The 23,774-nt window shown below is 38.0% G+C and overlaps 3 protein-coding genes across 6 annotated transcripts; 2 read left to right on the top strand and 1 right to left on the bottom strand.

The window, feature by feature from the left end:
- The first annotated feature begins 2,143 nt into the window (after positions 1 to 2,143).
- Positions 2,144 to 8,184, top strand: MUR4 (NAD(P)-binding Rossmann-fold superfamily protein). 4 transcript variants are annotated; one of them, XM_089168186.1, is made up of 11 exons: positions 2,144 to 2,316; positions 3,130 to 3,270; positions 3,711 to 3,835; positions 4,694 to 4,807; positions 4,921 to 5,028; positions 5,164 to 5,255; positions 6,188 to 6,329; positions 6,479 to 6,573; positions 7,213 to 7,342; positions 7,432 to 7,576; positions 7,679 to 8,184. In XM_089168186.1, exons 2-11 carry the CDS (start codon positions 3,210 to 3,212, stop codon positions 7,921 to 7,923), a joined length of 1,257 nt encoding a protein of 418 aa, XP_089024312.1. In that variant the 5' UTR covers positions 2,144 to 2,316; positions 3,130 to 3,209; the 3' UTR covers positions 7,924 to 8,184. The 4 variants fall into 4 exon arrangements, with proteins under 4 accessions (XP_089024312.1, XP_089024311.1, XP_089024314.1 ...); XM_089168185.1 differs by having other exon boundaries at positions 2,144 to 2,338; XM_089168188.1 differs by lacking the exon at positions 2,144 to 2,316 and adding an exon at positions 2,352 to 2,540.
- Positions 8,185 to 8,335: 151 nt separating this feature from the next.
- Positions 8,336 to 11,762, top strand: LOC149003886 (uncharacterized). Its single transcript, XM_089168183.1, has one exon. It carries the CDS (start codon positions 9,192 to 9,194, stop codon positions 11,448 to 11,450), a length of 2,259 nt encoding a protein of 752 aa, XP_089024309.1. The 5' UTR covers positions 8,336 to 9,191; the 3' UTR covers positions 11,451 to 11,762.
- A 1,361-nt stretch (positions 11,763 to 13,123) lies between these two features.
- LOC149003885 (heat shock protein 70 (Hsp 70) family protein) lies at positions 13,124 to 23,383 on the bottom strand. Its single transcript, XM_089168202.1, has 14 exons — positions 22,425 to 23,383; positions 21,189 to 21,421; positions 19,817 to 19,976; positions 18,328 to 18,573; positions 18,094 to 18,230; positions 17,648 to 17,987; positions 17,406 to 17,567; positions 16,882 to 16,956; positions 16,704 to 16,804; positions 16,556 to 16,625; positions 14,961 to 15,017; positions 14,790 to 14,851; positions 13,809 to 13,881; positions 13,124 to 13,706 (listed from the first exon to the last, which is right to left on the bottom strand). Exons 1-14 carry the CDS (start codon positions 23,181 to 23,183, stop codon positions 13,500 to 13,502), a joined length of 2,682 nt encoding a protein of 893 aa, XP_089024328.1. The 5' UTR covers positions 23,184 to 23,383; the 3' UTR covers positions 13,124 to 13,499.
- Positions 23,384 to 23,774: the final 391 nt, after the last annotated feature.

Here is a 23,774-nt window from a genome sequence, read left to right as displayed (position 1 = left end):
AGATAGTGCCCTGCTACTCTCATTCATGACATAGGGAATCATGGAGATAATACTTTGAAATCAAAGCAGAGATTGATTTGAAATTGGTGATAATAACAATAACAAAGGAGTAATAAAACTTCAATGGAAAAAACAACGGGAGTTGATCAAAGTGGTAAGCAGCTTGGTCCGCTTAAGCAAGGTTCTGGTATCAAAACCTTGTGGATGCAAAAAATTCCTGCTGGGAGACTAACCCACCATAGCCAGGTATACGACCCGGGTTGAACATCGGATTAGTCAGGGTAAAGCCTTAGAAACCGGGATTGGCAACCCAAAAAAAACACTTCAATAGAAAACTTAAATTTGATATAAAAAATTAAAAAAATATCTCATATTAACAAAATCATGGTATAAACATTCATTTTGTCTATCTTTGGGGCCAGAATCTTGAATCCTGACCTCGTTGAAGCCTAGAGCGAAGTAGTTAGTGGTAAATACAATCAATTACAGGGATGGAATGAAATACACCTGTTGAATACAGAATGATACTTCCAGTAACAAGATTCTAAGGGATGGACCCATTCTCTAAGGGATGGACCCATTTTGTCCCGTGCCTTTTTTGTCTAAAATTTTATCATAGTCTGAAATCGATATATAATTGCCAATACCTATACGAATACTCATACCAAATTCTAAGATGTATTCCATAAATGTTCATTATTTTTATGTTTTGGGTAATAAATGAATATTTATTATTATTTTCTCCCTTTTCTTGGTAACCAATGAATGTTCATTAGTATAAAATAAGAAATCTCCACAAGGTCAATGGCCTTAATTATACGCATTAGATCCAAACTAAATAATATATTTTTGTGAGGAATAAAGGTTGTTAGCATTGGTAGGTTGAACCTAAGAGAAGGTAACACATCAAAAGAGTTCGGCCCACATGAGAACTCTCAAAGGAGAAGACACTTATAGGGTTCACATTTAAAAAACAGTTAGTGCAAATACACGTTAGCATCACATTACCCTTTGCAATCACCTTTAAGTGCCTAAAAAGAATGAGTAACATGTATTATTATTAAAAAGAAGGGGAAAAAGAATGCCATGGTTGATCATGACTTGTGATTTCATGGTCAAACAAAATTATCATCTCTTAAAGGCACATATTAGATTGCATTGATATTACTCAGAATAATACAATACTCGATATAGAATGGTATTCGTTTTTAAAATCATCTGACTAATACGATATTTGATACTGATATTTTAAACTTTACTTGATGGAGAAATTTTTTTGCAGTTAAATATAGATACGCTTCCACTTGACAAAAAATAATAAGATACAAATCTTCAACATAGTATTTTACCCAAAAAGAACTAGAAGATAAAAGGAAAGAGTGCAAACTCTTGCGGTGTGCTAGGTGTGCACGAGTTTTAGTCAAGGGAGAATAATGAGTTTTACTTATGCTTCTTCCCCATACAATAGTTGTGAAATCATTTTCCACCTTAATTTATTATATCAATATTCATAGAAATGCGGCATTACTATTATGAATCTAGATCACCTCCTCATTGAAGGAGCAGTATGTTCTCCCTCGATGTTTCTTCACACAAATTTAGGTGCCGTACCGCCTACACATGAATAATAATAATAAATAAATAAATTTTAAAATAACTAACGTTGAGTCTCACACAGGTATTACCCAAATTTGTGGTGAAAGAAGTGCCTGCTTCCCCATAGGGAGGTGATCCGGATTCCAGTATTTTTTTTTGATAGAAAGACACTTTTTACTTATAGGGATAGGGATATTACATATGCCGCCGATATGAGTTGAACCCATGACCTCTCCACTGAGAAGCAGGTTCTTAACCATCCTACTACTCCTCCATTGACGGGATTCCAGTATTATGTGGTGAGAAAACGTCAATACATTGTTCTCTTTTGATGGAAATGTAATGTTGGACTCAACTACACAATGTATACAACTACATATACAAACGGTGCTAAATGACCATCACACCCTTTGAAAATAAAAATCTCCTAGAGGGTGAGATAGTCATTTGGCATACGTGTCACGCGGTTAGTGTTCTTTCTCTTTCTACTGTGGCCTGTTGGAAATAAAATCGAGAAAAGTCATTGATTCGCTGCCTACCATTTCTACGCTGTCAACGTGGGAAGCGAAGTCATCACTGGACTGGGTGGCTTTCAAATAGAAGATATCTCTCCTCTCTCTCTTTACCGTCTCTCCCAATTCAAACTCTCGCTTCATCGCCCCAAAGACCAGGACTTGGCCCGTATTCTTCTCGCTTCATCTCTCTTGTATCTATTTCCAGGTAGCTTCCAATTCCTTCTCAGGTAATCGTCTTCGTTCTTTCTACTCTTTGTGTTTTAATTTCTTTTTGGAATGCAGCGCAGGGATTTTTTTTTCCTCTCTCCCTCAACCTTGAAGTCATCTTTTAATTGGGCAAGAAACCCCTTTGATCTTGAAGATTAGATTATATAAGCTTTCTGGGGTGTTTTTATTGTTTCTAAGGAGTTTATCGCTTCTTATTTTGAGGTACTTTTGAGTCTTTGACTTTAAATTGAGGTGGGTTACTGTTTTCTCGATAGTTCACGGTTGTGCTTGTGTGTTATCGATTACTCAGTCTATCTCTGACATCGGTTTGTTTGTTTTTGTGCTTTTTCCTGTTTTCTTTCTTTGCATGTTATGGTCGAAATTTTTGTTATATGGGTCGATTTGGTTGTCGCATGATCTTGAAAATTGAATCTTGACATAATCGTAGGTGAATTGGGGGAGGGGAGGGGGTGTTATTCTCAAAATTTTAACTTTTAGAAAAAATTCCCTTCTCTCCTCGGTTCAGTTCTTCCCAGTTCGTATCCATTTTCTGTCAATATTTTATTGTAATAGGTGATCTCTGGTGGGTTTTCGGTTTTTCCTTTTTCCCCCATTTAGGTTTAAATAAATTTGAAAATATATGCTTTTGATGTCTCCTGTGTTTCTACCTCTCTCGCATTTGGGATCCCCCCCCTCCCTTTTTGGTTTGTAACCGTCATTTACTTCTGTCTCCTTTGCTCTTACTTTCCTTTTATTCTTCCTTCCCCTTGTCCTTGTCACCCATTAAATTGGTTAGTTTAACTTGTTGCAGGTTGCAGAAAAAGCACATTAAAGAGGATCGAATTTTGGGTAGGATTTTAATTTCTACCTGTGTTTGAAGAAAATTTGCACATGCTAGGGTTCAGCAGAAACAGAACTCAGCCACGGGCTAGTAGACCTTGGTCGTTATCAGGTGGGTTGTCATTGAGGGCCCTTGATGTTATCCTGCTCTTTCTCTCCCTTTTTCTGTGGTGTTGGTGTCTCTTTGTGTCTGCCTGCTGCACGGGTAGATAATTATTGTTCTGCCTTTTGCTGCAAATAGTTGCTGTACTTGGATTCTAATGGAACATGAGCTGGAGAGTAACATGATACTGTCATCCAAGAACAGTTTTGTATGAAGAACACAATGTGGAAGCTATAAATGAGAGACTTTAATTATTTCAAAATTTATAGGGAAAGTAATTGTACTATTGAGAGTTAGAGTTTGTGGACTCTGGTCTATTGTCTGCTAAATGTTAGTGGGAGCTGCTTAAAAGGGGACTGCATATGCTTGGGGAAACTAGTCTAATATTGAAAAGATTTTGGTTGTGAGACTTGCCTTGCAGACTAATTAAAATTTTCCACATTATGCAGGAATGGATTATGCTGACTCAAAACGGAAGAGCAATTTTCTTGGAAAAATTGTTTTAGCTGCTTGTCTGACTGCTATGTGCATTATTATGATAAAAAATTCACCTGGCTTTACTAGCCCAAGCGTAGTAAGTTCCTAAATATATTACACTTGTAAATTTGTTGAATATTTTAATTTTTCATATTCAATTGTCAATCATTTTCACCTAAACCAATCTCATGAAGTTGTGTTTTCATTTTTCCATCTCTTGTAATTTTACTGAATGTTTCGATGCCTTGACCTCAAGCTACAACTGTGGTCCACCAACCACCGCCCCTTCTATTGAATGCAAGTATAGCTAGAGCATCCCTGTAGCCAACAACCTGTATTTTTCTTAAAAGGCTACACATAGTGGAGGTTATTGTGATCACTTGATCTGGTCAGTTTAATCCAGATCTGGCACATAATTCTAGTAAGCACCCTCTCTAGTGCTAGGAACTCCTGTGCTGAGTAGGAACCGATATCTCCTCAACAAGTTTCTATTCAACTTGGGATCTTTAGCAGGTTGTTAATTATGCTTGATATTTTTTTGGAACATGATTTAGGCCTTTCGGTTGGCAGGATCCTGTTAGCTTATAGCTGTCTGTAAAATGAAATATCTTAGACTGTCCTAAATCTGGAAGGAGTGTTACTAGATGTTCCTTCCCCCCCCCCCCCCCTTTTTTTTCTTTTTCCTTTATTTGATTTTGAAAAAATAATCATCTAGAAATTACCCATCTCTTCTTTTGGACCTTGTGGAATGATGTCTACTACATTACCATGTCTATCTCTATATGCTCTTTGGGAATTTTTTTTTTAATAATAATTAGTAAATAAATATTTCCATATGCTCATATTTATGCAGTGTACTATCTTAAGGATGTGCATAATAGTTTATTTTCCTTCTTTCCCCTTTCTCCCACGTGTCTAACATTTCATTGTTGTCTCATCTGATTTCTGTCCCAAGTTTTCCCGCCATGAAGCAGGCATAACACATGTACTTGTAACTGGAGGGGCTGGCTATATAGGATCACATGCTGCATTTCGACTTCTGAAGGACTCGTACCGCGTAACAATAGTGGTAACTTCCATTTCAGAATAAAGAAAATTTCTTGGTTATCATTTAAAGTGTTACTTGCTGAATGTCTAAAATTCCATGTAGCAATACTTATCCTTTCAATGTCATTTTGATAGGACAATCTCTCCCGGGGAAATCTTGGGGCTATCAAGGTTCTTCAGCAGCAATTTCCAGAACCAGGAAGACTTCAGTTCATATATGCTGATTTGGGGGATGCCAAAGCTGTATCCTACACACATAATTGTTATATGCTGCACAGTCATACCTTTTACAAAAGAAAAGAGTATTAAAAAATATTGTATTCAAATTATGCAATTGTACAAGGGCATTTGAACATCTTTCCTTAATTAATACTTCAGGTGAAAAAAATATTTGCAGAAAATGCATTTGATGCTGTGATGCATTTTGCAGCCGTTGCTTATGTTGGAGAAAGCACACTTGAGCCTCTTAGGTAAGGTTTACTGATATTATATGTTGGTTTCCTGCTGCTCAACCCAAATCAATTAGTGTTTTAAAAACTTTCTGCTTTTGGGGTAGGGTAGTAGGCTTGCTACTTTACAATGGCTTGGGTAGGTTAATTTAACCAGAAGACTGTGAATGTCAAGTAGAGAAAATATTCTATGCATGACCACATATGCTTGGGCTCTAGTTTGTCTTGTCCTCTTTTATATGCACATTTTATTGGCACAATATTGATTTGCATTATGTTATTGAAGCTTAAAAGTATTACTCCTTTTACCTGGCCTGGCTGGCTTTATATGGCTTTATAAAAGAACAGAAGGAAAAGGTGGGAAGAGTTGGATGAAGAAGGAAGTTGTTGCTGACTCTATGATGAGACAATTGGTTTTCTTGACTGATTTATTTTCAAGAAGTTATTGCTGAGCATTTTATATTTAAAATTGATTTCACATGGGGGCACACCAAATTCTGCTTAGGTGTGTGTCAGGTTCTGGATTTTGATCAAGTTAAAGAATGTTAATAATCACATAATTGGAATTCTCAGTAGAGAAATTTCTATATTAATAAAAGCAATGAAATGGTGAGCTTAGTCAACATTTAGAAGTTTTGCCTGAAATGATTCTGTTCTTGAAGATGTTCTGATATCAGGGCTTGAACTATGTGGGTCCTTTCATTAATATAAATGGTTCTCCAGCATGTTAATCCATGTTCACTTATTATATTCTACAATTTGTTTCATGACATTATGTGTTTTCTCGGCATGCATTTAGAGAAGATGTTTGACGATGTCCCCCCCCCCCCCCCCCGGAACTTTAATTCTAATATATTCCAGTTGAAAATTAACAAGAAAAGAAAAAATTTAATCTTTTGTGAGGAAGTACAAATCCTGTCACCTTACAAATAACATATTCGATTTTACTGCAGATATTATCATAATATCACTTCGAATACATTGGTGGTATTAGAAGCAATGGCTGCTTCCGGTGTTAAGACATTGATTTATTCTAGTACATGTGCAACATATGGAGAGCCTGATAAGATGCCCATCACCGAAGAAACACCTCAGGTTAGAGCTTGTTCACTTTGCTTTTGCTCATTCGTGAGGTGTTTGAGCTTCTCTTTCTTAATTAATATGCAAAGCGAAGAAAAAGTAAATACTATTTGCAACTGTTTGCTACTGCATTTTTTGAGCTCTTTGAAATTGCATAATTGCAGGTTCCCATTAACCCATATGGAAAAGCCAAGAAGATGGCTGAGGATATCATCCTTGACTACTCGAAGAATTCACAGATGGCAGTTATGATATTGAGGTTGGTATCTGTGTGTTTGCAAGTGTGTGTTTGTCAGTATGATCTTTTTCCTCTGGAATATGAATGCTACACATTCCTGTCAGAGCACCTACATTTTTTTTTGGGTAAACAAAGCACATACTTATTTCTGATTGCTTCTTGAACAGTGTTTTTTTATTAAGGATTTATATATAACTGGGCTTTCTCATGCTGCTGGAACCTTGAAAGCAAATTTAAAAGCCAAGATGATTGACAAATGCTTTGTTAAGCATGCCCAAGCATATTAGAAGGGTTTGTAGTCCTAGTCCTTTTAATGAAGGTTTAGGTTCAATCCACTCAAAAACTTCAAAGTTATTTTTGGGTTTTAGTGAAACACTGAAGAAGGTACTGGCCCAAGCTGAAAAGCATGAACATATAATGGTAGTGCAAATCAAAGGAATTGTTTCAAACTTCTTATCTAGCCACCTGCTGATGTGTGGATCTTTTCTGTGTCAGTTGACATGATTTATTGTCTTCATTTTAAAATCCATTTGCTTGACATTAGATTTTATGAACCTACAAATGACTGTTAGAGTGTTGTTTTCTGAATTTCTGGATGAGCGTAATTAGTTTAGCTGGGAACTTGGACTTACCTGGTTCTTTTGATGCAAAAATTTTCAGATATTTCAATGTCATTGGTTCAGACCCAGAAGGAAGGTTAGGAGAAGCTCCAAGACCCGAATTGCGTGAGCATGGTCGGATATCGGGGGCTTGTTTTGATGCTGCATTGGGGATCATTCCTGGGATAAAGGTAGATTTTGTGACCAAACCATACTTAGTATTCCTTCCCAATTTACAGTTTTGATTTGTACTGATGAGATAATATTTGTTTCCTATTAGGTTAAAGGAACAGATTATAAAACACCTGATGGGACATGCATTAGAGACTACATTGATGTGACGGATCTGGTGGATGCTCATGTCAAAGCTCTTGCAAAAGCCAGTCCTGGGAAAGTCGGCATCTACAATGTTGGCACAGGAAAAGGTCTTTGAAACAACTTCCATGTTACAACATCATCTTATTTGATGAAGCTAAAATTTTATGAGTTTCATTGGCACTGAATTTTTGTTCCAATCCTGTGAGCAGGTAGATCGGTAAAGGAATTTGTGGATGCCTGTAAGGCAGCCACAGGAGCAGACATCAAGGTTGATTATCTTACTGCTCGTCGACCTGGTGATTATGCTGAAGTATACAGTAACCCATCAAAGATCAATCTTGAGCTAAATTGGACTGCCCAACATACAGATCTTAAAGAGAGTTTGCAGACTGCATGGAGATGGCAACAAAAACACCGAAATGGTTATGGATCATCATTATCTATGGATTCTTAGATACACCACAGCTTGTATCAGAGTAGCAGCATAGATGTGCTGTCACGGAGTATATTCCAGACCGAGTGCCGATGTCTACTTTTTACCTGAAAAGTAGTTAGATTTCAATGCAGATTAAAATTAGCCAATTCATGGGGAGGTTGATGGGTTATTGAAATTTATTTTGGGGAGAGATGGTGTAGCAGTAGAGAAGCAGCAGCTCATTTGTTATTTTTATGTGAACATAGAAAAGCTCAATAATAATAATTCATCCTGCCGGTATAGCTTCTTACAACTTATCATTTTATAGCAGCAGTATCCTTATCTGAGAAACAAGGCATTCGTTCTTAAAATTAGGGCAAGTAATCTTCATGATTTATTATTGCACTCTTAGCAACTGTCCTATGGTGTGCCTAATGGGTTACCTCTGTTTACAATAGAGTGGTTCCTCTCATCAGATCCTCTCTCATGTCCACGCCCTTCGGCTGCTACCAGGCATGGCATTGCCTGCTGAAATTTCACTTGGGCTCTCATGTCAATGCTTCGGCCTTTACTTGAATTTTAGAACCAGTGTCATACATGTTTATCAAGAACCTCTTTGGATAAGTTCTAATCTTTATCGGGTAGTTTCGTAAACAAAATCTTTCTTCTTATTGTTTAATATTCCGAATTGTTTACAAAGCTCGTTTTCAGCTTTGAGGTTTCTATTTGGGATGTTATTAGAAGAAATCATCAAAACTACTTGCAACAGTCAAGGCTGTAAACCCATGAAAACAGAAATTTGAGACCTTGAACCATCAAAACCTGAACTTACGAATTTTTAAGATGACTTGTAGTAGCTAAAACAGGAATTCCATGAGAATTCAGGAACCTCAGATCCTATCGTTCCCTGAAATCTCTATTGAATGAACAAGGGCTCAAACTGGCGATGCAAACGTTTATCTAAGTTAGCCCTACCCGATCCCTACTTCTAAAGGACGGGTAAGGCTGCCACAGCTCACGTGGATAATCTAATGAATACACTTCAAATGGTGCTGCTGCGAATTCGAAGCCTTCAGTAAAGCTTCTCCGACCGCCTGTTTCCGGTAGGTTTTGCCAGCGATGACGTAACCCACCAGGGTATTTGATCAGTAAAGTCATGGAAGTAGAGAGATGGAAGCGAAGACTCGATCGGAGAAGAATATACTAATGGCGGAGCCGGAGGACAAACACGCAAAATGGAGGAGGAAAGCAGGTACGGTGGACGTTTAACTTGAAACTACTACTTTGCTTTTTCAAACTTCCACGCAATGAGATCGGCGGTGAAATCCATTGGTGAAGGTGGAAGCCTACTGTATAATCAAAATCGGAGGATAGCCCAGTTGGGAAAATGTGGTAGGATCCAAGAAGCCATCAAAATCTTCGAGAAAATGGAATATCGAAATGTTGTGAGTTGGAATTCGATGATCTCTGCTTACGCCAAAAACGGCAGAGTAACTGATGCAAGGCGCCTTTTTGATGAAATGCACTCTAAGAACCTGGTCTCTTGGAACACAATGATAGCAGGATACTTGCATAATGATCAAATCAATGAAGCTTCTGTATTGTTTAACAAAATGCCCAAAAGAGACATATTTTCGTGGACTCTGATGATTACTTGCTTTACCCGAAACAGGGAGCTTGAGAAAGCAAGATATCTCTTTGATCGGCTTCCAGATAAGAGAAACCTTGTTTGTTGGAATGCAATGATCACGGGTTATGTGAAGTGCCAACAGCTGGAAGAGGGTCGGAGACTGTTTGATCAGATGCCGGTGAGGGATATGGTCTCATGGAATTCGATGCTGGCAGGGTATATCCAGAACAGAGAGATTGGTATGGGATTGACATTTTTTGACCAAATGGAAGAGCGAGATGTGGTTTCTTGGAATTTAATGCTTGATGGGTTTGTCCAGGCTTGTGATTTGAACTCAGCCTGGCAGTTCTTTCTGAGAATTCCTAGCCCAAATATTGTTTCATGGGTGACATTGTTAAGTGGCTATGCAAGGAATGGTCAGATTGTTGAAGCACGTAAAATTTTTGAAGAGATGCCTGAGAAAAATGTGGTTGCTTGGAATGCCATGCTTGCCGGTTGTGTGCAAAATGGTGAAACTGATGAAGCTATTAGCTTATTCAAACAAATGCCAGAAAAAAATTCTGTGTCCTGGACTACCATGATAAATGGGTATGTTCGTGTTGGGAAGCTTGATGAAGCTAGGGAGTTATTAGACAGTATGCCATACAAAAATGTTGCAGCTCAAACTGCCATGATTTCTGGGTATGTGCAGAGCATGAGAATGGATGATGCTTGTGACATCTTTCACAAAATAGGTTCTCCAGATGTTGTCTGTTGGAACACAATGATAGGAGGCTATGCCCTGAATAGGAGAATGGATGAGGCAATCAAATTGTTCAAGAGAATGAAGAAGAAGGATATAGTTACATGGAATACCATACTAGCTGGTTATGCTCAGGAAGGTCAAATGGATAAAGCACTACTGATTTTTGATGAGATGGTAGAGAGAAACACAGTTTCATGGAATTCTTTGATTTCAGGATTCACCCAGAATGGGCTTTCTACTGATGCACTTCAGCACTTTGTCTTGATGATGAGAGAGGGTAAGAAACCTGACCAGTCTACGTTTGCCACTAGTCTCAGTGCTTGTGCCAACGTTGCAGCTCTACAAGTAGGCAAACAACTTCATCATCTTGTTATAAAGTTAGGTTATATTCTTGACTTATTTGTTGGGAATGCTTTGATCTCTATGTATGCAAAGTGTGGAAGAGTGTTGAGTGCAGAGGAAGTCTTCAATGATATTAATAGTGTTGATATCATTTCTTGGAATTCTTTGATTGCTGGTTTTGCATTGAATGGCTATGGTAAAGAGGCCATCCAGCTCTTTCAAGAGATGGAGATGGAAGGGGTTGCTCCTGATCAAGTCACCTTTGTTGGGCTTTTATCTGCATGTAGTCATGCTGGATTGATTGATCAGGGCTTAAAATTGTTTAAATCTATGACGGACGATTACGCCATTGAACCTGTGGCTGAGCATTATGCTTGCATGGTTGATTTGCTTGGACGGGCAGGACGGCTAGAAGAAGCTTATCAACTAGTAATGAAAATGCCAATTAGGGCCAATGCAGGAACATGGGGTGCATTGCTTGGGGCATGTCGGATGTACAGAAACTTAAAGCTGGCAAAAGTTGCTGCTGAAAAACTTTCCGAATTCGAACCTCATAAGACTTCAAATTATGTGCTTTTGTCAAACATACATGCTGAGGCAGGTAGATGGAAGGAGGTAGAGAGAGTGAGGACGCTGATGAAAGATCAAGGAGTTGAAAAGCAACCTGGTTGCAGCTGGATTGAGGTGAAGAATCAAGTCCACACGTTCATCTCTGATGATCCAGCACTACCAAGGGCAGCAGATGTGTGGGAGACACTGAAAAATCTTACAGAACAGATGAAAAATAGAGGCTACACGCCTGACATCAATTTTTCTCTTATTGATTGTAGAGAAGCGTTTGTTGTATGAGAGAGAAATGCTAAAATCTTTTGAGTCTACCATTTGAGAATCCTCTCATCTTGAAAGCAACTGCCGGTGAAGCTGAAATACTGTAGATGGTGTATGGTCTGGAGAGGACATAGGAGAACCTTTGGCAGTAGCTATCAATCCAAATGCCAGTGCCGAAGTTTTCAATGTGTTGCAGGTCAGAAATAATCTTTTTGTTGTGGTCCGAAACCCTGCAAAGCCATGGAATCATATCCTTCTTCCTTCAGTTTGATATGGAGCTCCTTCTGAGTATATCAAGGGCACAAGGAGAACCCAATACAGAGCATAACCCAGAACCAACCCAATACAGAGCATAACCCAGAACAAATAGGAAAAAAATTAAGACTTCTCATCTCTCCGTAATTGAGAACTTTTCTTATTGGAAAATATGAATTTTATATCTCAATTAATATATGTACACAATCAACCATTTCAAGTAGAAAAGAAAAATCGTTATATGTTGTTAACACATCTTTATTTATGTCACTCCGTATTTCATTTCTATTTTGGGCAAATCTTATCCTCTTGTCTAACTAATCCCTTTTATCCTATTGTGCACTAGATTACCTATATATATATATATATATATATATATATATATATATATATATTTTTATATTTTTTTTGGTAAAGCACTAGATTACCTATATAAGGGTTTATATTCAGGCCATAAGACCGTAACAATCATGAATCTCTAATTACTTGGAGGGTAAGGGTGGAGCTCTATACTGCCTAAATTGTAAATGGTGGGAGTGCAAGACCAAGATTTGCAGTGCAACAGGGTCAGGTGGGCGAAGGCACTTAAAAGTCTTGGCCTTGACCTGAATATCTCAGTCTGATTTTGACCTTGACTTTATCGGGCAAAGTCCAATGCTTAATCTTGACTATGATTTTGATCATAAAAAAATAAAATAATATACAATTTCATATTATTTTCGTATACTTCAAAAAAATTGTTCTACAAAGTGGCAAAGACTCAACTGAGTTAAATCAACGACTCGTTCAGATCAGAATATTTCGATGAATGAAATAATTACAAAGAATCCAGAGGGGTTCTTTTTTCCTCGAACTTGAACAGCCCTAAGGGCCAAGATTTTGGACCCACACCTTATGTCCAAGCAAATTAGGGTCAAACTTACACTATTGATTCTAATTGTAGGGTAGTTCACTCAACTAAATTTCTTCTCGTATTTGCCATAATAATGCTTAAATGGTTCCAATCCACTGTGTAGAATGATCAAATCAGTACCTCTAGGTACCAAAATATGTACACTGAGATTCTGAACGTAGAAGATAAATCCAAGAGATAGACTTCAGTGTAACGCAATTACTGTGCGGCACTATGCTGCGAACGATTTCAAATCGTTCACTGCTTAATGCACAGCACCCAAGCAATTTCTTAAATCCTTCTGAACAGGAAATGGCAATTGTGAGATTGAGCGTTCTTATGACTGGACTTGGCTCAAACTTTGCATCATCCAAACTCAAGTTTTCGAACCCGACGATCTAATGATTAGTCTCGCAATATGTTCTCCCAGAAATAGCTTCAAACTACTATAGAACTCTAATTTTCATTCCCCCCCCCTAATGCTGAAGCTTACAACTCTAGTTATGCCCATGTTGAATTCGTGTTCTTTTTAAATTAAGCAATACATACAAACATATATATGAAACAATTTAGTAGCTCAGCAAAAATTTGTAATATTATAAGAATGTTCAAATAACCATCATCTTCCATAGTATAACAGATTTAACCCTAGGATAACATGTCATCCCATCCACTAATGGGGAATAATCAAGCATCTACCATTAGGGCATGGAGAAATACAGTATCTGCTTATCAGGCTTCCATGAGGGTGCTCCAATACAGATCTTGAGTACCATTTGCAAAGCCTCCACCTGAAAAGGGCTGTGCAACTCTAATTCCTCCAAAACTGCAGGTTGCAGAAGCCACAACCATCTCTCATTCCCTCTCTTTTCAATCATCTAAATTTTGTTAATAAAGGTTTATGGTATACTTCAAAATTTTGATCATAACTCATCGTGGGCCTCAGTCTCAGGTTCTACTTTGTCACTGGGAGATCCGGCTTGATCTCCTTTGGGTTGGTCAGTGGTGGATGCGTCTTCAGAAGTAGACTCGGAAGTGCTTGCAGTCTCCTCACCTCCCCTATCAGTTTCATTCTTTGAAGGCTTCTCCACCTTAGGTTTTGGCTTAGGAATTTTATTAATGCTTGCAACCTACAAGGGCAAAATTATGCATCGATTTATTGACTAAATATAACAATTAAGGATGGAACCAGAAACTCAATTTTCAGACTTGGACATCAGTGATTTACATACCTTGTCTTGGAGATCAAGTACCTTTTGGTACACTTCTTCAGAAGTAAATGCTGGGGTGCTAAATCCAGAGATCCTGTATGTGAAACTTAGTTATTAGAAGAGCATTTCAAGATTTTTCATGTATAATAATATAACTGGAATGAGCAGAGCATGCAATTGTTTGCTAGCCAATCCATGTAGTGTGATAAAGCAACAATGTTTCAGTTCCAGAAAATGATATGTAGCTACGAAGCATGTCAGTGTGATACTTAACTTTCCCAACCCCCAACAAAAGAAATTCAAAAAACTCTCAGGGCAACATAAGGGATTATGTCTCCCCAAACTCAACAAAGGGGAAAGGTATTTTCATATTCAGCAACAATGTTTGGCAATTTGTTGATGGAACAACGATCTCATCCTATGGTCACATCACTAGTGGACAAGAGATTCTTCCGACTCAATAAACTGAGGGAGAAATTTTACCCAACAGAAATGCCAGCTCTACAAGCTAAGACATTTCATGCTTAAGTGATTGTAATACACAATCCCAAACCTAAGAGGAAGATGCAAGCACAAGAATATTTTAGAGCTCTTCGGAAAAAGATCAGAAGCTCAGGAACTCGACCTGCTAACTCATGGTACAACCCTAGGCCCCAAGTGAGTAATCAAACCCTCAAGCAAATAATCAAAACTACTTACAACCAGTCGAATGCATCAACAGCAAGAAACCAGAGGGTCCACCCACTGGTGTCGAGCAAATTGGGAGTATATGATAAAAACTCCAGACAGTATAACTCTCACAATTTTTACCATAGAAGCGTTTCTATCTCTACTTTCAAATAAAAAAATTTCCTGTTCTTTATTAATGAAAACTTTCACTTTGAAGTTCCCCCCCCCCCCCCCCCCCAATTGAATGCACAAGGTCTGGCAAACAAACAAACAGATGTAGTAACTTTCAGAAGTATCTGTCTATGCAATAGTTATTCCTGACAAATTACTTACTTCTTTTGCTCAGCCTGCTTTTCCTTCAACCAATTCTTGATCTTATCAGCATCAGCTTGAACCTGAATCAAAATTTACTTGTGCAGTCAACCTTGATGTTTTGCATAGACTAATACGGATAAATTAATTCAATAAGCAGAAGCTGGTAAAGTTGAAATTTTGATAACACACCTCATCAATTCGAGTTTTGGGAAGCCAAGGCTTGTTCTTTTCCCAATTACTGACAATCTGCAAGAGAGGTCAAAGCAGTGGGCTTTAAATCTGCAATCAGATAAGTTAATAAAGGGATGTGTGTGCATCATTTTTTTGGGCCCCTAGTTTATTGATAGAGTGGTGTCTGTAAGCATAGAAACCTTACTAATTTACATGCCATCCATAACTTAGCAGATTCGATGGGATCACATAAAAATCATATATTCCCTTTGCATAGTTTCCATTTTCAACACGATCACCCCAATCAAAAAATAAATAAAAATAAAATAATTAAGGGCAGGTGTGAAAAGTTTTCAGGGGCGAAGTCCATGTTATTACAAGGAAAAACAAGTAACTATACATTCTAAGGCAACTGTATCTGAATCAGAGGCACCTCATGGATGACTAACAGCTACAAGAGTGCAGTTCTTAAAAAAGAAAATGGCAGAAAAATGCATATATAGATCTACACCAAATGGAAACTAAAGATCTTGGTTATTCCAGAACAGGGAATTGGACAGTGCTTGCTAAACTTATGAAACATCATAATAAATCTAACCCTTTGCAAGGAAAAGGGGAGATATTATCAAACACTTGGAACAATTTATTTTCATCACAGGTTAAAAATATTTACAAATGTTTTCCTTTTTAACCCCAAGGGAGCTGCTCAGTTGGCAAGACCAACACCTTACAAAGAAGAGATCAAGAATTCAACTTCCCTTGGGACTCAACTATCAAAAATAAAACATTGAAATCACAGCACGCTCCACTTCTCTTTGCAGTTTTGTTATTTTAGCATGCAGCATTATGACAAAACAAGGAAAACAAACAGTGATCTACAAGTGCTTCTAGAGATGGCCCGTGTTAGATGCGATTGGGGAGTTTCTTCCCTCTCTCAAAGATGTAGTCAAAGCTGTTATTGTTGGTCACAGGTTGAAGGTCAGAAAGTGAAAACTCAAAAAACAGAGGGACTCCAGCAGAAATGACAGGAGGCTAGGAATCACCGGCAGGAGTTCTTCCACTTTGATATTCTGAGGATGATGAGGACTATAACTCCTACACATAGAAAGTACAGAGATGCTCCGACGAGCATTCAACTCCTGATCACTTTTTGCTGCCTCCAACTAAAAACCTTAGCGTGGTCCAGTGACCAAAATCGGTAAGCAATTCACTTCTGCATCTATATCCTTAAAATTTAGATTGAAGATTTATTGTTAAGCCGGCATATGGTTCTGTGGAAGGTGTACAAAAGTTCCAGCAGTCAAATTGGAGGTGTTCTGTGGAGGAAGACAAAGGGTGTCGGAAGTGTTTGATTATAGTTTCACAATTGAACTTACAAACTAACCCCCCCCCCCCAAAAAAAAAAAGGGCAAAAGATATAGTTACAACAGTAGGTGGTATCAAAATCGGTTACAAACAGATTTGTTGTGTCTTCTTTTATCAATATTCTAGCCAGAAAATCCAAATTAAACATTCAGCTTGAAACCATCAATTATGGTGGCCAATCAAAAACATATAAGGCATCAGCTGCCACTATTCTTACCGAAGACAAAGGCATCAACTATATCAATTACCTGTTTCAACTCTTCCAGATATTTTTGAGCAAGTTCACATGCTTCTGGCCGAGCTGTAAGCTCATTTAATCTGTATGAATTGCGTGTCATCAGTATATTCCCTACCAGCAAGTATCCATCATAAATTAAAAATATATAACTAGGATACCTGAAAAACATTGGGTCACCAATGGCCTTCAGCAAATCAAGGCGTTCCTGGAAGTCGGATGCTGATGCATCTTCCCCATCAGTATACAACCACTCTTGCCCCTGAAGAAGTAAGAGAGTCAGCCTAAATTGTAAGTTAGAAGAGGATGAGCTGGAATTGAGGAACAGCTATGACTGACCTCATCCAGCTTCTCATTAAAGGATTGTCGTTCATCACCAGTTGAAACTTTCGCAAGCTCCTCAGAGGATTCAAGCTGGTAAAGAGATGGTTTAAGTAGATAAGTAAAAGTCATAGTATGCTGATTTAAAAATCAAATATCTATAAGCACAAGAAAGCAGCTAAAATTTCAAGAAAATAGAAAATATCAATTCAGCTTCAATGACTTGAACATGAAATCAGGAACATAATACTCCAAAAAACAAAATTGTAAAACATGACTGGAGGAAGTGTTCAAGAAAAATTGAAAACATGAAACTGAGACCTGATAACTTAGAACAGCTAAGAAGACAAGAAAACATTAATCAATAGTCAGAAGTGAAACCTTGATGAAATCAACATGAATATACTAGAAAAATAAATTAAGGAAATTTTAAACTACAAAAATGAGGATTAGCAGTTTCATTCTGAATCACAAGAAACTAAGTAAAAGAGAAGAACAGAAAATAGCCTTATCAAACATTACTAAATTGGTGAAGTACTAACTTTTTCTTTAGTAGCATATATGTATCCTTCCAAGTTATTCTTAAGTTCCGCAGTTCTTCTTCGCTCCGAATCCTTCTTGTCAAGGACCTCCAATCTAAGTTTTGCTTCAGCAAGAGCTTCTTTGGATAGAGGCACACCAGAGCCCATCGTCTTTTCAGCTACCTACTTTTCCCAAATGAGAATTGTTAGCTACAAAGAAAAGTTGTGCAAGAAGCACTAGCTAATCCATTTTAGAATTCTACCTTCAGTGAAACCCTAAAGGTTCTCTTTTTCAGTTTCTTTTCTGTAACAGCATCCATGCTACTTTTCTCTTCAACATTGGAACTTGATGTGTTACTACTCCCACCATCACTGGTCAAGTTGTCTTTGCTTTCTTCTGTCGGTTCCCTTGGGCCATCTTCAATTGATACATTAGCTGTAGTTGTAGTTGCATTCTCCACAGTCAAATTCTTTTTAGGAACTTCTACCCACTCTGTAATTTCAATGACAGCATCTGCCCGATCCAGTGAAAGAATTCCACTTCTGCTAAGAGAGAAATGTAGATTTGCCTTGATGGGAGCAGAGAGATTGCGAGAGTTATACCTATAAGTGAAGAGTGAAAAGAAAAGAAGAAAGAAATTACATCAGAAAAAGTTAAGGATTCTTCACAGAAGATTGATTTTCCATTTCCAGCAAAGAAGCTCCTTACTTATCACTAGTGTCTGTAAGACCAGTAATTGCATAATGAGCAAATTTATCAGAAGAAGCCCCAGGAGGCAATGGATCTGAACTTTCATAGCTAAGTGAGACTTCAAAATCTTTATCATGCTTGATGGACTTGAACATCTGTACGTCAAGACACAAAAATAATTACTAAGGAGAAGCTACATTCCAATCAAATATTTTGATTTGTATAACTGACAGGCGAAAATAATGCACTCACCTTACTAGGGATTTTCTTCATTCGATGCACGAGTGTCTGTTTAGTGCCTTCATCTTTTGGAAGACCAGGCCCATCTAACTCAATCATAAATCCATAGGTGGAACCATCAATGATTCCGAGTTTACGGTTCAATTTGATTCCATCACTTAAATTTGCAGCATGAAGTGCTGAACCAAGTACAATAGCTTCGTCAGCATCCAGATGTCTGTCCAGATCCTTCCTCCCAAGAAATTCCTGGAGCTTAGCCTTGCAAGGGAAAGCAACAAAAGTGTCTATAAACTCATCGTGCATACATTAAATAAATTAAAGACTCTAGAAAAAACTAGCATTACTATTTACTGACATAAGACATACATATATTCAATGAGTACATAATAGTAACATAATCTAGAATAACTAATATGACCAGACCTAAAGCATCTAAGGAGACATCAATTAATATGCATGTTTACCTTTATGATCAAGAAAGACATTAATAATATTAGTTACCGGTTGGACATTTCACCCGTTTCCAGTAAGCCACCAGCATGCACTAATCACAAGGATGGACAAACGAGGGAATGAAATATTTCCCAAGGAGGGAGAGAGAGAGGGTGGGGTTGAGTATGACACATGCTAGGAGCAGTCCAAGCCCTGTCCCATAATATTTCATACCATACTATCAGCATGTTTAGGGGCAGGCCTAAGTGCAATGGTCAGCGGACCACAGTTATAGCCTGAGGCCAACGCATTGAAACTGCCTCTTGGCATAAATTGCTGAGGTCAAGGCATTGAAACTGCCTCAGCATAAGCTTCACCCCAGAGTCTGCTTGTGCGAAAGCCTTTGGCACCGGATTTATGCTTTATAATTCTACATGTTCATGTTCACGCACAACCCCATCCAAGAGGTGAAAACTTTTACCCTAGTTGATTCATTTCAGGGTATCATGCACTTCACAATTTCATCATGCACAAGAAGCAATGAGCCAGAAGTCAAGGATAAAAGTTTGAAGTTACTGAATAAAGCGAGTTAGCAGGGAAATGCAGATAAAATCCACTTTGAGACATAGGTCCTATATAAAATGTGTTGATCGCATATTCGGGATTGTAAATTTTGTTTGGATGAATTTTTTTTCCTTCTTTTTTTTGGTGGATAGTAAAATTTATACCCTTTCAACATTTTTGATACTTAAAGTCCTGGCATTTTAAACAATATAGGTCATAAATCAAAATATATTGCAGCTTTAAACACAGTAAGAGACAGAGCAAACTAGAAGCACGGGCTTGGTTAGCAATCGTTCTTAGGGGAACTCGAAAAAGGAAATGCCTACCAAGCATGTCTCCATAACTTCAAGAGAATCTTTACATGGTTTAAAATTCAATATTTTAAATATCTTTCAACGAATTGAGAGATTTTGCCATTGCTTAACAACCAATGCTGCAGTCTGGAAGATGCAATCATGCAACTTCTGTCATTCACAGATTACAGTTGCAAAGGTTAGATGCTTACCTGTAACTTAGGGACACGGGTGGCACCACCAATCAGTTCTATTGCATATATCTCATCCACCTTCAGTCCAGAATGCCTGAGAAGTTCTTTCAAAGGTACAAGAGATTGCTCCCACAGGTCTCCACAGAGTTCCTCAAATTTCTCACGGGTAATTGTACTCCTGCAGAAAAGAGAAGCTATAGGACATAAAAATTTCAAAAATAATAAAAGGGAGCGGGAACAAAATAGCCCACTTACTAGAGGCGACATTTTTCCCTTTTCATGTGAAAACCAAAATTTTAGGAACTCAGTGGAAACTAAATAGCTACCAATACTTTCAGTCAGCCACAGATAATCAAGACAAGCAAAAAGTATGATGTCTTCAACAAACAGTTACCACATTCTTTTCTTTTTTATATTCAAATGTTTGAAATGCAATTTAGATCAAGGCTGTGGAGAAATCATAAACTGAAATTAACAGATTTCCAGTACAAAAATCCGATTGGGAGAGATTAAGTAGGGTAAGACCACTAATAAATCATAAAGAAGCCACACAGAAGATATTTCTATATGAGGCAATGAAGATCCATTATGTAGAGCTAAATGATCAGAAAGAGCAATCAAATGGAAAGACGGAACAGAAAAATAAAAAAAGAGGGGGGGGGGGAAGAAAAAGAAAAAGAAGCAACAATAGCCCAATGCCAACTGAAACAACAATAACCAGAATATAGCTCCAGTTGGTCTTTGATAGGACTCCAGACAAGAGAGAGAGAGAGAGAGAGAGAGAGAGAGAGAGATGATTCAGCAGAGCTATAAAGTTGCACAAAAAAAATCTGGTCTTTAAAATATCTATACAATCCAGTTTTGCAATTATAGCAGTCAACTACTTTGCAAGAAGAAGTAACCAAGAGAACAATATGTCTGAATGGTAGACCCTCCCTGCAAATAAAGTTTAACCACCAATTTCATTCATCAAGTATGTGAAAGAGAGAACATTGAAGACTCCATCCCCCACCCCCAGAAAACAAGACAAAAAAGAACGTGATCAGGAGGTTTGCAATCTAACAGTGGAAACGAGAAAGTTAAGCAACCATAGTGGTAACAACATGAGCGAGCATGCATATTTAAGACACAAACACCAAGAGCTCAAATGTTGCTTCTGGCCACGAAGCTGGTAAACAACAGACAAAGGATTCAAGCATAGCGCTGATTATCCTGTCAACCCCTTGGCAGGAAGTGTGATTCATAAACACTCTTGGGTGTTATTTTCTTTATTTTTTTCAGCAAACTACTTTTTGTTTATTGACAACAAAAGAGTAAAATACCAATTAAGGAGTCGAATATTCAACAACAATGAATTTTGGAGAAACTTCACCAAGTTTAATTTCCTCACCTAAAGTCACGGTCATCATAAAGAGATTCAACTGATATTGGAGCCATTGTGTTTGCACTTAGAATTTCTTTAGTACGTTTAACCTGCTTCTTCAATTTCGCCATTGCCTTAGGAGATTTTCTCACATCCACCTGTCTACCAACTTGTTTATTGAATTCATCTGCAAAGTATTCAACCAAATGCATTTCCATATGTTGACCCCCCAAAGCTGCGTTCCATCTAACATCCTTAACCTGCAAAAGAATCAGGAGTATATTAACAATCCCATTTCCATGGCATGTTCAAAAGATCCACAAACACAGTGCTTGTGTAACAGTGACCTCTTTCTGATATGAAGTGTTGGCCTGCTACACAATTCATAACCAAGGCAACCTCAGGAGAATCTAGTGTCACTATTGAATTAGTTTAGTGCATTCAGACGTGGCACCTAGGTTTCAAGCAATTTAATTTTATCCAACATCTCCATACATGTATCTAGCCTTGGCTTGTAAGGATGTTACGTGCAACCTTGAAGGGTTCTAGTCCATTTGTAAGAAATTTCCTTTTCTCCCCTTGGTAAAGATTTATAAGTCCTCTTACAATGGAAGAACATTTAGGCCTCTACCATTTACCCAAAACAAGAGGCTGCACAGAAAGATGATGGAATGGAAGAAGAAATTACTGACAGAGGATTCCCACCACACAACACCTAGCACCACCCCAGGGAAAAGGAAGAAAAAAAAGAAAGAAAAAAGAATCACATCAGTTCATTGAGTCTCACTCACATTCTGCGTCGAGAAAATGGTGGAAACAAAAAGTTAAAGAAAGTAAAATGTGTTAATACCCAATAAATCCCAAGTTCCTTTGCCAATACTCAAATTTTTTGGTGTAACGCAACAACAACCCACAGGGTAAAAAAGAAAACAAAAAGAAGCTGTTTCTGCTCTACATAATCAGTGGAACAAAGAACATATGCCTATACGTTGTTATATGTAATATCTAAGTGCATTATACTTTTTTCGATACATGTGCCAGTTTCCACCAAATTGACAGACGAAAACACAAGGAGTATCCTTTTTTCCCCTACACCTTCCACTGACCAGCGAATATTTGGCATCAGGGTGACCCTCTAGAAAATTTCATGGTCACCTCCTGATAAATGAAATGAAGTAAATAGCTTTTCCGGATCTGGTCATTCCTATGAATAAGAAGAAAAAAAACTCCAAAATGAGGTTTTTATTCTAATGGAGAATTTACCTGGAATTGGTTGACAGAGACAGTCTTCCCGTACTCCTTTGCGTTATAAGCAGAGAAGTGGACAAGAGCTGCATAAGTACCAGTCGAGCCCATGTCATAAAATATAACATGTCTCGACTCATTTGAGAAATTCTTATCAATCCCATACTGAAGAGCTGCACCAGAGTGTTCATTAACAAGAGAAAGCACATTGATGCCAGCCAATTCAGCAGCTTGAAGCAACCCCTTCCTCTCCGCCTGTCCAAAGTAAGGCGGAACCGTGATAACAGCATCCTTTATGGGCACCTTAGCATGAACCTCTGCTAAATTTCTTCCATAACTAAGTACCATGGCTACCAATTCCTCTGCTGAATAAACAGTAACACCATCATCGATCCTAATAGCAGCCGAACCTCTAGAATCTTCCACCAAATCAAACGGTAAATACTGCGAATCAATAATATCCTTGGCATACTTCAGAGGCTTCCCGATCAAATCTCTAACTTGTGAATAAACTTTATCAGGATATCTAGCTGCAATTCCTGCTGCTTCTTCACTAAGCAAACGATTTCCTCCTTGGAATGCAACTAACGCCGGGGATTTCCTCTTCGACATCTCGTTAATGGCTATCGAAATCGGACTCTGGCCAGGTTTCAGATTCACAACCGCTACTTTCATCCATTCTGAACCTAGATCTATACTCGAAACCGCTGATTCCGATGGAACTGCAACAATTGAAAAGATCAAAATTGCTAAACTGAACTCGAACCAGATCTTCATTTCGACGGATCTAAGCCAGTATTACTGTGAAGTGCGGACAGTAATTCAAAAGAGGACAATTTCGAGGATTATGTCGGAAGAATGTACGACGAATTTCACCATTAAAACTGCACCGGAAGCTTAAAATTAGGGTTTCAGGTATCAAACAGGAAGAAGGAATAGAGCGTCCATGAAGGGAACTGGCCTTGAGAGAGAGGGAGAATGGAAGACTGGGTTTAAAGAGGAATTGGGAAAGAATAGTCTACTTGGAAGTTCCACGAACTCTGACCAATAACGTAAATACACGTGTCTATTATGACACGTGGCGGGTTCGGGGAGTTTCGCGTGTGTTGTACCGACGCAGGTCTATAGATGGTTTTTCAAACTTCTTGAAGGGTAAGGAAGTCTTTTTAAATGTCATAGAGTGTGATTTCCGCGCGTCGAGGAACGCACTTGTGAAATTGAAGAATTAAAACAGATGAAGACTGGAATATTCTGGATTTCGTTTGTGTTCTTGTTTTTCCGGAGCAAATTCTAGAATTTATTTTTTTCTTTTTATGGTCTATATGCATATATCATATCAAATCTATCTTAGGATTCAGTGTTGCGTTT

The sequence above is a fragment of the Hakea prostrata genome, chromosome 9 (assembly GCF_041222555.1).
Source record: "Hakea prostrata isolate BN-2017 chromosome 9, UWA_Hpros_2, whole genome shotgun sequence".
Taxonomy (NCBI): domain Eukaryota; kingdom Viridiplantae; phylum Streptophyta; class Magnoliopsida; order Proteales; family Proteaceae; genus Hakea; species Hakea prostrata.
Note: the sequence above shows the minus strand (reverse complement) of the source record. Positions and strands in the feature narration are given on the sequence as shown.